Genomic DNA, 15,540 nt, shown 5'->3' with positions numbered 1-15,540 from the left:
TCTTTTCGGTAAACCGTCTAAATCTTTAAGAGGCTAGGGCTAGGCAAAACTTACTGAACGTGATGTGAAAACATAAAATATATAGTACTACTAAAACTTGTATATCGTGAACCGTGATGTCGACTCCCTATATCTACGAGGGGTGGCTGAAAAGTTCTGAGCCTAGGGCATTAAAAGTCTAGATAAAAATCTAAATAAAATTTATTTTTCAATATAGTCCCCATGGACTTCAATGCACTTTTGACATCTTTTATAGAGGGCTTGTATCCCTGAAAAAAAATAAGCCGCGTCTTTAGCTTGAAAATGTTCATTTACGGCCGCCTTCATCTCTTCATCATCTCCAAATCTTCGTCCCCGAAGGTCCTTTTTCAAATTTTTAAATAGAAAATAGTCGCTAGGGGCCAGATCTGGACTATAGGGAGGGTGGTTCACTTCATCGAATCCAGTTTCTCGCAAGGCTTGCCTCGCAATGCGCGCTGTGTGAACCGGCGCATTGTCTTGCAGAAACAAAATTCCTTTGCTGATTTTGCCTCTTCTTTTTTCAACAATGGCTTCGCGAACTTTTTTCAAAAGCCCTGCATAATACTCTGCATTCATCGTAGTTTTTTTTTGGAGGTAATCTATGAGTAAAACTCCTTCGCAATCCCAAAAAATGGTGGCCATGAGTTTGGAAGCCGATTTTTCCACCTTGAACTTCTTCGGCGGCTTTTCCCCCTTCTCTATCCATTGCATTGACTCTTGTTTCGACTCCGGGTCGTATTGTCGGATCCACGTTTCATCAACGGTGACAATACGAGTGCAAATTTCCTCCAAATTGTCCTTGCACAGGTCTATAAATTCTTCGGAAGTTTCAACTCGTCGCTGCTTGTCCAGTGGCGTGAGCATTTTAGGCACCCAACGCGCACTGACTTTATTCATATGCAAATGATTATGCATAATGTCTCCAACTCGTTCCTTACTGATGCTCAGCTCTTCTGCTATCTGCCACAATTTTACTCGCCGATCGTCCAGTACAATTTTTTTTACTTTTTCGATGTTTTCATCAGTGACTGCGGTGTTCGGCCGGCCCGAGCGGGGGTCGTCTTCCAGAGTCTCTCGGCCTTGTTGGAATAGGCGTGTCCATCGTTTAACCGTGGCTGACGACGGTCCAGATTCTCCGTATACACTAGACATTTCTTCAAAAATTTCTTTTGCTGTTTTCCCCTTTTTTACGAGGAATTTTATGACGGCGCGATGTTCCAATTTCGTTAACTGCAGCGATGACTCAGACATGTTGATGTTCACGGTTCAATTACTCAAAGCTTAATGAAGCTAATGACATGAAACTTTTCTTATATAGTGGGTAGATGTCGCTCAACTAGTGACCCGCCGGATGAGTAATTAGCACGAATGCAAGTGCCTTAGGCTCAGAACTTTTCAGCCACCCCTCGTATGTACCTACTCTGTCTACTTCTAAAGAAATATTTTGTGGGTATAAAAGCTCAGTAGTTGCTAAAATCGCTATAGATTTTCTTATCTTTTACGTTTGTGTACTTTTTATACTATAAATTTAATCCTACACAAGAATATTATTTATTAATTTTAATTAATCTTTATAGTTATTAAAATGACACTTAAAGTGCCCATATAAAGATAGCCAAGGTCCTGTATAGTAGGCGTCATTGGATTTCGAAATCCCCCGCAAAAAATGTCGGTATCCAGTACTACACCTACGTAGATATCATTGAATCTTTAATGGATTAATGGATGATGTATTGACTTAAATATGTAATCATTAACCCATTATAGCCTGAATTATTTTAAGGTCTCAGAATTGAGTTTTTCATTGATATGTTGTTATTATGGACCCTATTAGTCAGATCTAATCATCAGAATTTTGGTGCAAGTCTTACTTCTGGAAATAACCATGGATGCTGCATGGCACCGCTAGGCTCCTACCGTGTCTTTTCAAATGTCTCATAAATTTCTTATAACTGATTTTTACCAAAATATTCTATCACAATTTGATAAGAATTCTTAAGGTATTAACTCTTGTATAGTTCAAGGTACAAAATTGATTAAAAGATCCAATATATTACATGAACATTTACATATATTTCCATAAAATTACATATTATTTGTAGGAAGCTTGTAGGTTGCAGGGTGCACAGAGCCCCACGATGCATTTATTGCACTGTAGTCTAGTCTGACTGACAATACTGTTACCCACACTTGCGACATGACTCGCTGGGTACCAATAAATGATTTCTGCTGTCATAACATATGCTGTCAGACCCGATTGCCAGTATTTTTTAGATGTTTTTGCTTGGTGTTTGAAGCTGATAGACGGCCACCACGTCGTGGCGTATTTTTGAACTGAAATAGGTATGAACAGATGTAGAGCCTAGCACCACTTCACATCTAGCATTGAGTTGCCGACCAGTGGGATTATTTATGAAACCATCCTCATCTTTGTCAGATAGGATTATAGGGTCTGGAGCTTGAATTTATAGCAATTGAGGCTTGAGTTCATGGTCTTCTTCTAGTATAGCAAGTGCCTCATGTAATGTACAATCTCCATTGAAACAAAAAAGCCATTACATAAGGAATAACTAAAGAAAATACATAAATTAGATTTTTAGTATACATAATAAAAAGACAACATAATGACCTAGCGGTGCCGTACGGCATCCATATCTTTTAACATGCCATAATTCAAACAATAAAACAAAATACGAGAGTTTTATGATATGAACAAGTCAATGCAAGGTTTGGCATCAAGTGTAAATGCATAAAAGTATTACATTACTCAAAATAAACAAATTATGATCCCCTTACTTGAATGTTGCATCCATTATTGGCAGCAATTTCACATCACTGATTTACAGGTGCTCGTGCAGGTCACAAAAAGCTTATAGGACAAAACAAAGTAAATGGAGTAATGACTATGTCCCTCTAGCATGGCATTGACAACAAACCACTTAACTTCACCTCTTATTACAAGGACAGGGCCCGACAATTTAAATATACGAAATTGGGTGCCATATGGCACCGCTAGGCTATAATGGGTTAAGGTCAAAAATGCGATCTCACTCCCACATTATTTTTTATTTATTTATGCCTACGGCTTATAAATTATTGTCCATTATATTTGTCGTTACCTTGATCGCGTAGTTTGCTTTCCTAATTCCGGAAGAAATATCAAACTTTATCAAAAGTTCAGCTTTGTTATGTACAACATTAAAGTGATTTTGGCTGATCATTCTATCTGGAACTTCATTGTTCGTTCCAGAAACTTGTTTATTAGGATTCTTTTCTACGTCAATGAAATAGATTTTGAAAGCTTATCATGGCCATTTCACAAGAGTATCTGTACTAGTACTTTTTATAAAATATTCATGAAATGGTATCCTTGTTGTTTTTTATACAGCCTTTGTTAAATTACGCCATAGAGCGGGTCAGGCCATGGAACGAGGTCTGCATAAACTGTGATTAGCATCTCTTGCAGCTGACATTTCATAGCTGCTTGTTTTAACTCTCTTTTATTTATGGAAGTTGTTCTTCACGGTACTAGATGAAATGTGTTTATTTTTTAGTAGGTAATTGTCAAAATTAAATTAAATAAAAATTTTACTTTCATCCATTTGACATACTTATTTCTAAAAAATACATTTTAATGTGGGGGCGAGTGTTACATACTCTTGTATCACTTGTCTTTAAGGTTATAGAATTACGTCACTGATAATAAATAATCTATAGCACTCTTAAATACATAACCGTTTACGTAGGTGAGGTCAAGGCCTTCAAGTTTATTGAATCCTTCAATATTTTTATACAATATACTGCAGATTTAACAGATAGTGTAAATGTTAAATATTAAGTAATCGTCATCTAATAACAATATGATGAAGTTACGCAGAAAATTGACATAATATAATGAAGTAAAATGTTTTTCAATGGATTCGTCTGGACTACATGACCTACATCCATATTAACGTTAATATAAGTAACGTTATTGTGATTATAATAGCTAAAATTTTTGGCATTCGACTGGTTTATCAAGTAGTGTATATCTATGCAAATATACTGAAGTTTGTTTTTCGTAAAAGCACATAGATAAAATATAAATATATAAGTATATACATATATGTATTTAGAAGCGATAACTCGTTTCCTCAACGTCTTGTGTCGTCGTCCGCCGGAAGGACCCTACCATATTCGCTCCACTCCAAACATGGCGCCTTGTCTAATCCAAAGCACGATTCATTATACCTACTAGGAGAACAAATCCTACGTTCACTTTCTTTTACAGTTCTATTCAATTCATACGCTTGATTTCTTTAACAATTCAAATTGCAATGCAGCTATTGCGTGCAGCTGTAATCAATTATGCAGCACTTTTGAAATTGCCTCTTAATACTTCATTAAACAATTCCTTGCCACGTCTCATTTTAACGCTTCATGGAATAAACCTTTTTATAGTGCGCCCTGACTTCATTTGAATTCAATAATGATCAAAGTTTATAAATTCCTTCCCTGTGCGGCGTAGCTAAAATTAAATCTTGATTAAAATCAGAAATACATTTGTTACAATCACAATTCCAAATATAGTCAAAATCAGCAATTTCCCGTTCGTCATCTGAGCCTTTGAATTAATCTATTTGCAAGTATTGTCACATAACGGTGTAGCTATGGCGCGCGTATCGAATCCGTAATAAGTTGGAAAATAATGTCGTAGTGCGTCGAGCCTGATCAGTATTATGTTGTGCCGGCCCGTGAAGGCCTGAGAGGAACGAATCGAAAATGTCGATGTACAGATTCGTCAAAGAGGGCAGCAGTAAGCGCCTTTTCGTGCAAGGAACATTAGAAGGTGAAGAATCAAAACCGCTTAAATCGAGCTTGAAAAAATCTACGCCATCGCCCGTGGGATCACCCATCACAACAAGTCTAAATCTAGCTTCCGTGCCTAAAAGTTTGCGTGAAGGTTTGACACGACACGAGACAGTGTACGATGGCAATTACCCTGGAATTGAAAGATCGAGCTATCGTGCCGGCTCATACAGAGAAGAAAGTTATAATGGTCGAATAGTGCACGATGGTAATCAGACTCATTTCGAGTACGATGGCGAGAGTGCTTTGGCTGTTCCAATGTCTGCTGGAGGGAGAGGAGTGTCGGAACTGCAGGCGATTCACACGAATAAACGTATGTCGACCGAGGTCCTTGGCTCCTCACTGGAGTCGACAAAGATCTCGAAGAAAGACGACAGCGGGCAAAGGCGTATCACAACTAGGATTGTGAGAAAAGTGACTACGCTAACCCGCGGTGAAGAGAAGGCATCGTTGGAGGAACTTAAAGGCAGAGAAGTTCAAAGATCTGCTGAACATTACAGACATGTCGAGATGGAATCTTCTGCACCGCGGAAAGTGAAGGTAAAAGTTAACGCAGCTATTCCATGTACTTAATAGTTATACTTACTTAACGTATAATGATATTTATGATTCATTTAGGAATGCTGGAGACGTAACGTGATATTTCTTGCGGCTGTAACATTATTTAGCTTGAATACTTTGAATATTTCTAATAATAATCTATATGAATTTAATACTATCATTACTGTTCACGTGCTGAACCGGATCACTTATTATATTCTTCAGATAAGTCTGGTTCCAGATTATCTGAAGAGCAAATTCCATTCTTCCATATTCTAATAATAGCAGTGATGGTCCATCCCTTAGTACCGAGTTAAATATGGCTCGAGTAATTTAGCTTTATAGTCATTCATAAACACTTGAAAGTTATAGTGAGCTTAAGGCAATCTCGGAGCTGATTCGAGGCCGAATATGGATTGTACAGATTTATCTTGGTATTGATTGATCTTCGTGTTTAAGATTTAAAAATTCCTTCTGGTACCGACTGGTGTTGTCAAGAGTAGCTTTTTTATCGTAAAGTGATATTAAGATTTGACGTTTAGCATATGTTACTTTTAATAAAATATTGTAATAACCCTGATGTTTAAGTTAAGTGATCTTGAGTATATTATGTTATTGGGCTATTACTAACATAATATATATTCTTATGGTTACTGAAGCGCATTGTTTAGAATTTAGATAATTGGATATTTATTGTCATTTGCTAGATACAATAAGTAATATTATATCATACGAATGGTGTAGAGCTCATTTATAAATGTCAATTTAAAATGAACCATCTATTAGACCTGAAAGACACAAATCAATTTGTATAGACGGTAATGCAGCAAGCGTGCTCTATCCATTTTAGTAAATGAAATAGATCGTTAGTTCTGAGGTCAGACCATGTATCTGATGGCGTATTTGTATTTGAAACATTCTACATTTTAAAAGTACCCTCGTCCATTAGGCCTCCTCTGTCGATTTGCCTCTGGAAAGATATTTGTCAGTTCAGTAAGATACTGAATTCCTTTCGTTGGCTTGGGACAAACCAGATGCATACCATTCCTATATTTCTATGCAAATTGCAGTAGTGTACCTACAGCTCGTACACAAATGTATTATATAGGGAAATGACGTCATCGATGTTTTTATAGATAGCTAGCTTTATGTCATGTAGAAGAAAGAGATGTAAAAAAATAAAAAGGTTGATTCAAACTGTACCAGTGTAAAAATGTAAATGTCTACTTACCACATTTTTAGAGGATGACGACAACCCAAAACTTTTTTAAAGATAAAATAAGAGACATCCTGTTGTGAGTTTTGTTCTAAAGGGAATTCGATGTCATCGATTCGTGACTTACCTACTCGGTCACGGCACTATCTATTTGTTAAAGAAAGTAGGTATGCAATTGAGACAAAAATCAAGGAATTCAATGCCGCTGTCACCCTCCTGCGCAAGTAATACATTTATAGCTAATACCCGGCATGCAAGTCCCAAAAAAAACTACAAAGATTCATCGCAATCGCATACATAAGAAACACAAACAAAGATTCATTAATTTTTATACATTTTAAAAATTTACGTAGACTACCTGTTTTTAATATCTAAGCAGTTTTTGCAACTGTTAGTTTTATATTTATAAGTGGCATAAACACACAATACTTTTGTGTAATTAAATGACCCTGTAGTCTGGTACAGGAGGTCAGAGTTATTAGTAGTTTCCTATTCCTCATTATTGCTAATATGACTTTAAATTTGCATTCAAATGATGATTTTAATGCATTGCCCTATCTTGCACTTTGTACAAGGTTTTACTCGTATGTACATACGAATTTTATTCCATCTATAAATTAGGTTTTCGCTATATTAATTGCAGATAATAAATAAGTACATTTACCAAACGTAAAATATTGACTTTTTTGTCATTTGCAGAGCTTGTTTCTTAATATCGAAAGGTTTCTTAAACATTTGCTTAAAAGTACGAAAAATAATTAAGCAGGTACTCGGAAAATATTTCAAATATGAAAAACAAGAATTAATCAATTATATTATAAATGTTTGTCGTTTGAATACTAAAGAAATCATTGTATTTAATCGACACAAAATGGCAAGAGAAAGATCTAAAATAGTAGATAAGACAACAATAGATGACGCAGCATTCTCGAGACGTTAAAGTTCAGGTCTTAAAATAATCAGAATATTATGTCGTGCGTACTAGATTCGATTTGACACCACAAATACTGCAGTTTGCATTTAGAATTCAAACAGAACATGTTACTTACTTAAATAAATAATTTAATTCAATCCCGAGAAATTTAATATTTAAATCAATATCAAAATTTCTTTATTTCATGTAGGACAACTGGTGTATTTTATACATAAGTTAGTTAATGATATGCATAGTGATCTTTTTAAAGAGTTTTCTCTAAATTAGTTACTTCAATACAAGATTAATATCGACATTCCAGTTTATAAGCAATTTCCCCGTTCAATTGGCCGTAAGATATGCAACAAGTATCTCCAGTGTCTTTTGCCTTTTACCTTACCAATTTGTTGTTCACATAAGCAATTAATACCAATTACAATTATGACGGTAATGAGACTGTTTTATTCAAAATTTTTTATTAAATTTAAGGTTATGTAAAATAATGAGCAGATAAAATAGATAAGTTTGTTTTGTTATTTAAAAATAGCTTTATAGACTCATTAGACTTCTATAAACTAGAAGGAAAAATTGACGTGAACACTTAACTAAAAATTTTTATAGCGTTTCACTTTTTTTATGCGATTATAGAACCTAAGCATAGTCATTATTTGTTGTTATAATCTAGCAATGTCATGAAATTCAAACACTAATACTTACTGTCGGGCAACGCACAGCTTAAACCTAGAATCTAGAAGCGTGAAATTTTGCATAGGAGCTCCTTATATAATAAAATATATGTGAGCACTAAGAAAGCAGAAGTAACAGATTCATATTTTGTCTATGGAAGAGGTATGCTCACCCGTGCGAAGCCGGGATGAGTCATAGTATAGTATGATGTATATTAATCCAGCACCGTAGTAATTGTTTTCTATTAATAAATAAACACAATAATGTTTGCTTTACTCGATCTAATGCTTTACCATAGTCCATAATCAAGAGCGGCATGCAAATGACTATACTCTGCGTTGCATGCAGATCTCACGCTTCGATGCTATGTGCAATAATTACTGTGAAAATGTTATGCATTATGCATTCAAAACGTACGTCATTAAATTTTTCATAAGCACGGGAGGTGTTGGAAAGGATGGATTTAACAATTATTTTCTCATTATTAATATTCTTCTGGGCGCAAAATTCAATGCCACTGGCGACAATTAATTCGAAAAACCAGTAGTAACAAGAATTCAAATAGAATTGAGAACTGACTAAACTTAGTAGGACGAGCATGTCCAACAAGATAGTACGTATAGGTATACTTTAGTTTACTTAAAAGGTGTACAAGTAGGAAGCTTCTCGCTGAAGTGCGTAGGTAAGACGCGTATCATACGCGACTCATGCGACCTTATTACCACGAACTGACAATGAAATCATGATATGAGTGGAAAATCTAACTTCAGACCTTCCAGAAGGTCTAAAGCGCCGGGCAAATAGCGTTTTTTTTTTCAAAAAGGTCTCTACGATTTGTTTATCTTTTAAATAAACTACGGAAAAGTAAATTTATCAAATATTATTACAACAAAATTACACAACAGACATAAACCTAGTCTGTATGGTCTGCTGATTGCCTTTATGCTTTACAACCGGTTTTTGAGACGCCACGGGAAATCTCCGTTTCTGTTGTAGACAAATGAATTAGGCCATATATTAACAAAACCTTGTGTAGTAAGCCTTTGTTTAATTAAACCTTACGCAATCGTCAGTTGATCAAATGTTATATAGGTGTTTCACAAGGGTAATATTGGGTCCACTATTTAAATTATCTTTATTAGTTTTTAATGTTTGTCTAAGTAAATCTTCATACAAGGCTATATTATTTTATTTTTCTATCAATGGTTGCTGTCCAATCATGTAAATCTGTAGTTCATCTAGAAATTTTGTTGTTGACACAATAAGATTTATTATAATACCTAAAGCCATAATATTAATTGACCAAGTGACAACATTTGTGCTAAAGATGAGTTATCAGCAAACATAATCTAATAATACTGCATGTCTGTTTCCTAAAAATGTAGGTACTGACTGTTTAGATGTATGTTTATTGAAATAAGACTTCTTTAATGGTAGGTACATTTAATAGATCAACAACTTTCTATAGAAGGTTTTCTTTGCTGGATAAAAAATGGCAGGTTCATTAATTTGATAAATATTGTGGCTGCTTGTACAAAGTAATCAGTACTCATGTGAAATGTCAAAAGTAGTCAATTAAAATGGCTCTACTGTACTCAAGTAATTGTTTTTATGAACAAGATGTTTCAAAGGTACAATTATTTTAATGTGTTCAATCTATAGCAATTCTTACGGCTGTCTCTGTGGTCATGGTCATAAATCACTCGGTTCGCCGGATATGCGCGCCGTTGACCGCAATTGTTGAAATTTCGCACGTCTTGGACAAAAAGTATTGTCTGTGAACCTTTGTTTGGTAACCTTTGTCTGGCTCGACAGTCTACATGTTTTCTTTTTAGGTAATTAGATTGGTACTTAAGCGGTCTAAATATATTACTTTTATTATAATTAATTTTACGAGCTTATACCCACGACTTCTTCTGCGTGGACTACGCAAATTTCAAACCCCTCTTTTACCCCCTTATGGGTTGAATTTTCAAAAATCCTTTCTTAGCGGATATCTACGCCACATAGCATAGCTATCTGCATGCCGAATTTTAGCCCGATCAGTCCAATTGTTTGAGCTGAACGTTGATATATCAGTCAGTCAGCTTTTCCTTGTATAATATTTAGACTGCGATGCCTACGACTTTGCCCACGTGAATTTAGGTTTTTCAAAATCCCGTTTGGAATTTTGAAAAATCTAAATTCCACCCGAGTCCTATAATAGGAATTCGTAGCGACAAGCGGCTTATTACAAAAAGAACCTAGAGTGTAATAAGTAAGGTGAAAAAAAGAAAACAAAAATTACTTGTACAACTACTTCTACAACCTGTGGACCAAGATGGCTGACAGGAAATAACGTACAGGTGCGCCGGCGCAGAGCGGCGTGCGCAACCGTGCGTGCAGAGATGAGTGACTAGGGTGCAATATGCGTTTTGGGGTAACATGAAACGTATATTTGTGATTATGAATAAATATAATGATGCAGTTAAGCCTACTAAATTGTATTAGCATAAGCGGTATCAACCAGATATTCTTCTGATTCCGAACTATACAACCGACTATGTATATAACTGACAGGCTACAATTTATTATCACATGAAACGATTTGCATTCGCTGCCAGGTATCACTTGTATGTCATTCATAAAAAAAGTATTTCAAATATTGATGCAAAAATGTCGTTTAAATCTCACCACTTAATCTCCTAGAGGTTAATAATAATTAATAGGAAAGTGTTCCATCCCAATGAGTTCCGAGAGCGAAAGCAAAGGGCGCTCCATCGAGAAAGCAAGATGATATATGATACCATTTGCTCAAGTTTGTCTTACATTTGATATGACTCGAGCTGTAGGCCATTGATTAATTGACTAATTAAATACTGTTTCAGGTGATAGGATAATTCTATGCAATATCTTTTTAACCGACTTCCAAAAAAGGAGGAGGTTCTCAATTCGTCGGAATCTTTTTTTTTTTTTTTTTTTTTTTTTTTTTATGTTCCCCGATTACTCAAAGACCCCTGGACCGATTTGGAATTTTTTTTTTTTGTTTGAAAGGGTATACTGTGCAGGTGGTCCCATATAAATTTGGTGAAGATCTGATGGATATCTTCGGAGATGGAGAACAGAACTCCTCAATGGATAGGAGCAAATAGCTCGCGATCAGTGTAATAGCTTAGTAAACAGTAGAGTTTTAACTGGGCATAGCATATTATAGTACAGTGGGGCCACTAAAAATTGTGAAATAAAAAATTTTCAAAAGAAAAATAAAACCGACTTCAAAACCACAAACACTAAAAAGTAAAAAATAACTTTTGTTTAGCTACACTTGTAATGTGCCTAGGTATGAAGTCGGGCGAGCTTCACTCTTGGATTTCTAATTTTGTTTCAATATGCTCGCTCGAATTCATACCTAGGCACATTACAAGTGTAGCTAAACAAAAGTTATTTTTTACTTTTTAGTGTTTGTGGTTTTGAAGTCGGTTTTATTTTTCTTTTGAATTTTTTTTATCCCGTGTATGTTGCATGTCTTCATATTTAACGTTGGTGAAAGTTTTTCTGTTAAGATGGGTCCAGTTGGAACCCTTTTAATTTTATTTTCTTCGAGAAAATAAGGGTTTTCCTTATTCTGCCTAAAATGAATTTATTGCAAATAGTTCCTTCTCCATCAACTTAACTTAACAGAGTTCAGCATTATGCTTCCTACAATTTTTTTATGATTAATTGATTGTATACCGTTTATATAAAAATTTATAAATATATATGAAGCTATTCTTAGGAATCTGGTTTTTTTTTATATATTTCATAATCTTCCTAAATCACGCATAGTTAAGTCTTCTAGGTTCTTCTTTCTATACAAAATGTACCTCTTTTGCCGTTTAATCTTTAATCTGTTATCAGTTTATAAATGTAGATCGTATAATGTATTAAATCTCTTCGACTTCGATTTGTAAGGAATTCTTATTAATTTCTAGGTTAATGTTACTGTTCCAATTTTTTTTCTTAACTTTGGATTTTTAGTTACGATATTTATTACGTCTGGGTCACAGATATTTTTTTTACGTATACATTTTCATTAACCTAAAAAGAAATTTGTTGCATATATGAAGTGTATAAAAAACGTTATCTATATCGCGACGATCACTCCATACCGTTAGTCTCTACCTTACATGGCCAGTGGTTTGAACCCCGTATAAAGGCATGTTAGCAAAATCTTAAGGTTTCTACGTATCGCAATTCGCTGCACACTTGCAGTTGCACAGTAGCGGCCGGATTCCAAGAAATAATATCACATGTGATAATCTCAGTAACGGTGTTTAAGAAAGTTTTTTTTTTACTTTGTTCTTATATTATAAAATCAACGTTTATGACAACAAATTACACGTTAATAAGGTCAATTAGTTTTCAACACACGGATGAAATACGGTATTTAAGAATCATTATTAACTAGCGTTTCCCCTTACCTAAATTAGTTTAACATCAATCGTCGGAGGCTATTGATCTATCACCAACGATAGGTCTATTAACCGCTACTATACAGTCTATTTCGATCGGTGACAACTTCCGTAGAAATTGTCATCGGCTTCCGTTGGAACCATGCTCGACCGGTTAATAAAGATTGAATATCAAGATTTTGAACGGAACAACATTGTTAGCGTCTTGTAAATAAATACGTAGCTGAGAGTTGATAATAAACATACGAACTTTGTAGACCGTCCAATCTTTGTATCGCATCGGTGAGAATGCTAAACTTGTCCATTCCCAGTTCAATGCATTTAAAAACAATGGTGTGATTTTACACATGTAGGATTTACCGTGCTAGATAGAGTAATATATAGAGTAGACATTGTACTGAATTAATTGGGAGGCTTTTAAATATTTCATTTTTACGTTTATTTGTCTAATCACACACACCAATAAAGTTCAAAGTTTTTTCAAAGTTCAAAGGTAATCATATTCACATCGACCTTCTTTAATTTCATTTTATTTTTTATATTATCTTGTACTGCTGTTGTATTTTCCCTTATTTATTAGATAATTTAAGAGTGTCTTACTATAAAATTAAAACTACCTGTGCTTGTTTACAAACTCGATGTTGAAATACCATGATGTCAATATTATTTTCTATGACCTCATCGGCCAAAATCACCTTGTTCGTTGATGACCGTGCTAACATTTAGGACTCGCTCATACATCGTACACTGACCACATCACAATTCGTTGGATAATGCTTATTGATCAAAAATAGAGTGTTTAATATTAATTAAAAAATCATTTAGAATTGAATGTAGGTATTCAAGTAATCTATTATTCCTATATCTCTATATAGGCAATAGGCATATAAAAGGAAAAGCTTACTGAAAAGTGACTAATCTATCAACGCACAGCTTAAATCACACTGATCGAGCTAAAATTTGACTTGCATATAGCTATTATGACGTAGACATCCGCTAAGAAATGATTTTTGAAAAATCAACCCCTAAAGGGGTAAAATAGGGGTTTGAAATTTGTATCGTCCACGTGGACGAAGTAGCGGGCAAGTTATAAAACAACATTATTCCTGCAAAGTTATAAATTGCTTATTTCGTTCACGGCTTTCTCCACTTACATTTAGTTCACGAAATCCGTATGAAAGCGAATTATTAGAATCGTGGCTTCTCTCTTCTTGTGATCTGATAACAGTGTTGCCACGACCTAATGAAGCGAAGTGATCACGCCCTTTGAATAAACTCTTTAGGAGAAGTGATTTGTTGAGCTCGAACGAATTTAAAATACACAAAGTTGCTTTCCTTTTAATTTATTTTTCTAGCTACTTTTTTCGTCGCCACACAATTTACTTCAAAAGTTAATAAATTTTTTATCTAACGTGCATAAAAGCACATTTTAATTTTTGTAAGAAATCTATTCTATTGTATTGTTTTTTGCAAGAAATTCTGGTACGTTCACATAAACAGTTTATTTTTATTTATTCGGATTATTCCTCGGCGCAGTATAAGGTGTTAAAGTATGTGAACTTTCTACAAAGTACTTAGTTGCTAAGACTCTAATGAGGTACCAGTCGCCAAAGTAGTCCACAAAGAAATACTCGTACGAGCGTCTCAGATATTTCAAATTCTATCCTACATAGCTAGCAATCTTGTCTGGCGCCGTAACCTTTTACAGAAAATCCATTCTCATAGTGACTCCGTAGCTGTTATCTGCTAAGTTAATCTTTATTATGTCAAATAGATGTCCATTATGTCTAATGATGTGTTAAGATTCGATTATTTTAGTTGGAATATTTATAATTCAGCGTCTAACTGACTTTGAAAGAGTGCTATCGGATTCGATAATGTTCAAAATCGCGAGTAATCCATACTAATATCATAAATGCGAAAGTGTGTCTGTCTGTCTCTCTGCTACGTTTTCACGCTTTGAACCGATTTTAATTATTGGTACAGACTTGGGATACATCCCGGGAAATGACAAAAGCTAGTTTTTATCCCGGAAAATCAAAGAATTCCTACGGGATTAAAAAAACCGAAATCAGACAAAACAGACTGAAAAACAAATCAATGTAAAGTTCAAACTGCTGGATCTAGAAACTTAAGATTTTGTATGTAGGGTTTTTCTATGTATTATGCAATTGCAGACTCTCATTAAGTCAGGCGAGTTCTTATTACTACGAGAATTTCAGGCGTGGGTACATATTATACTGAAAAGTTTGAACAAAAATCAAAGCCAAAAATGTTTGAAGTACTCGTTGGTTTGAAGAAACTAATTTAAAGTTAAATTAGAAACCGCAACGGCTCGCTGGATTATTTGGTTGATTTGAACATCGTAGTCAATTTTTAGGTCAATTGTGAATGAATCAAGTTGTTTACGGCGTTAACTTGCACTAAAATTTCGTAAATCTGATAAATTACTTTCTTATTTGTAATTCTTACTATGAACTCTTTATACTTTCCTTATATATTAATTATATCAGCTTTTATCTCTATATATCTAAAATTGTGTTCCGATATAAAGATGCTATTCTTACAAGTATTAACAATCAATAACACCAATTTCATGTACTTAATTAAAAAAAAAAACAATGCTTAGAAAATAATAAAACTATTATGTTCGTCCTAACCTTTGATATTGTCACATCAGTAAGTAGAAAAATCTCAAATCGTTTATTAATAAGATGACAGCGTCCTTTCTGATAAATAGAGTTTGATTCAGTCTATTACATCACTAATTTTATTCCAAAGATAACCAGAATAACTAATAATTTCAATATAAAATAAGGATGTCCGATCCATATTTCACAAGCGAAGAATTTCCGACGTGTTTTTTCTCTCTCTTGGTAACTGTA

General features: G+C 34.5%; 1 protein-coding gene across 12 annotated transcripts in view; it reads left to right on the top strand.

Moving 5' to 3' along the window:
- Positions 1-15,540, top strand: part of LOC123865645 (dystonin) — a 168,551-nt gene that overhangs the window by 49,565 nt on the left and 103,446 nt on the right. For 2 of the 12 annotated variants that reach the window (XM_045906822.1, XM_045906820.1), the window contains exon 2: positions 4,718-5,409. The exons of the other annotated variants lie outside the window; for them this stretch is intronic. In XM_045906822.1, coding sequence (XP_045762778.1) covers positions 4,783-5,409 — 627 coding nt within the window. In that variant the 5' untranslated portion in view covers positions 4,718-4,782. The remainder of the gene's footprint in view (positions 1-4,717; positions 5,410-15,540) is intronic. 12 annotated transcript variants of the gene reach the window in all.

The sequence above is a fragment of the Maniola jurtina genome, chromosome 5 (assembly GCF_905333055.1).
Source record: "Maniola jurtina chromosome 5, ilManJurt1.1, whole genome shotgun sequence".
Lineage (NCBI taxonomy): Eukaryota > Metazoa > Arthropoda > Insecta > Lepidoptera > Nymphalidae > Maniola > Maniola jurtina.
The sequence above is the reverse complement of the archived record's forward strand: the minus strand, read 5'-3'. Positions and strand labels throughout refer to the sequence as shown.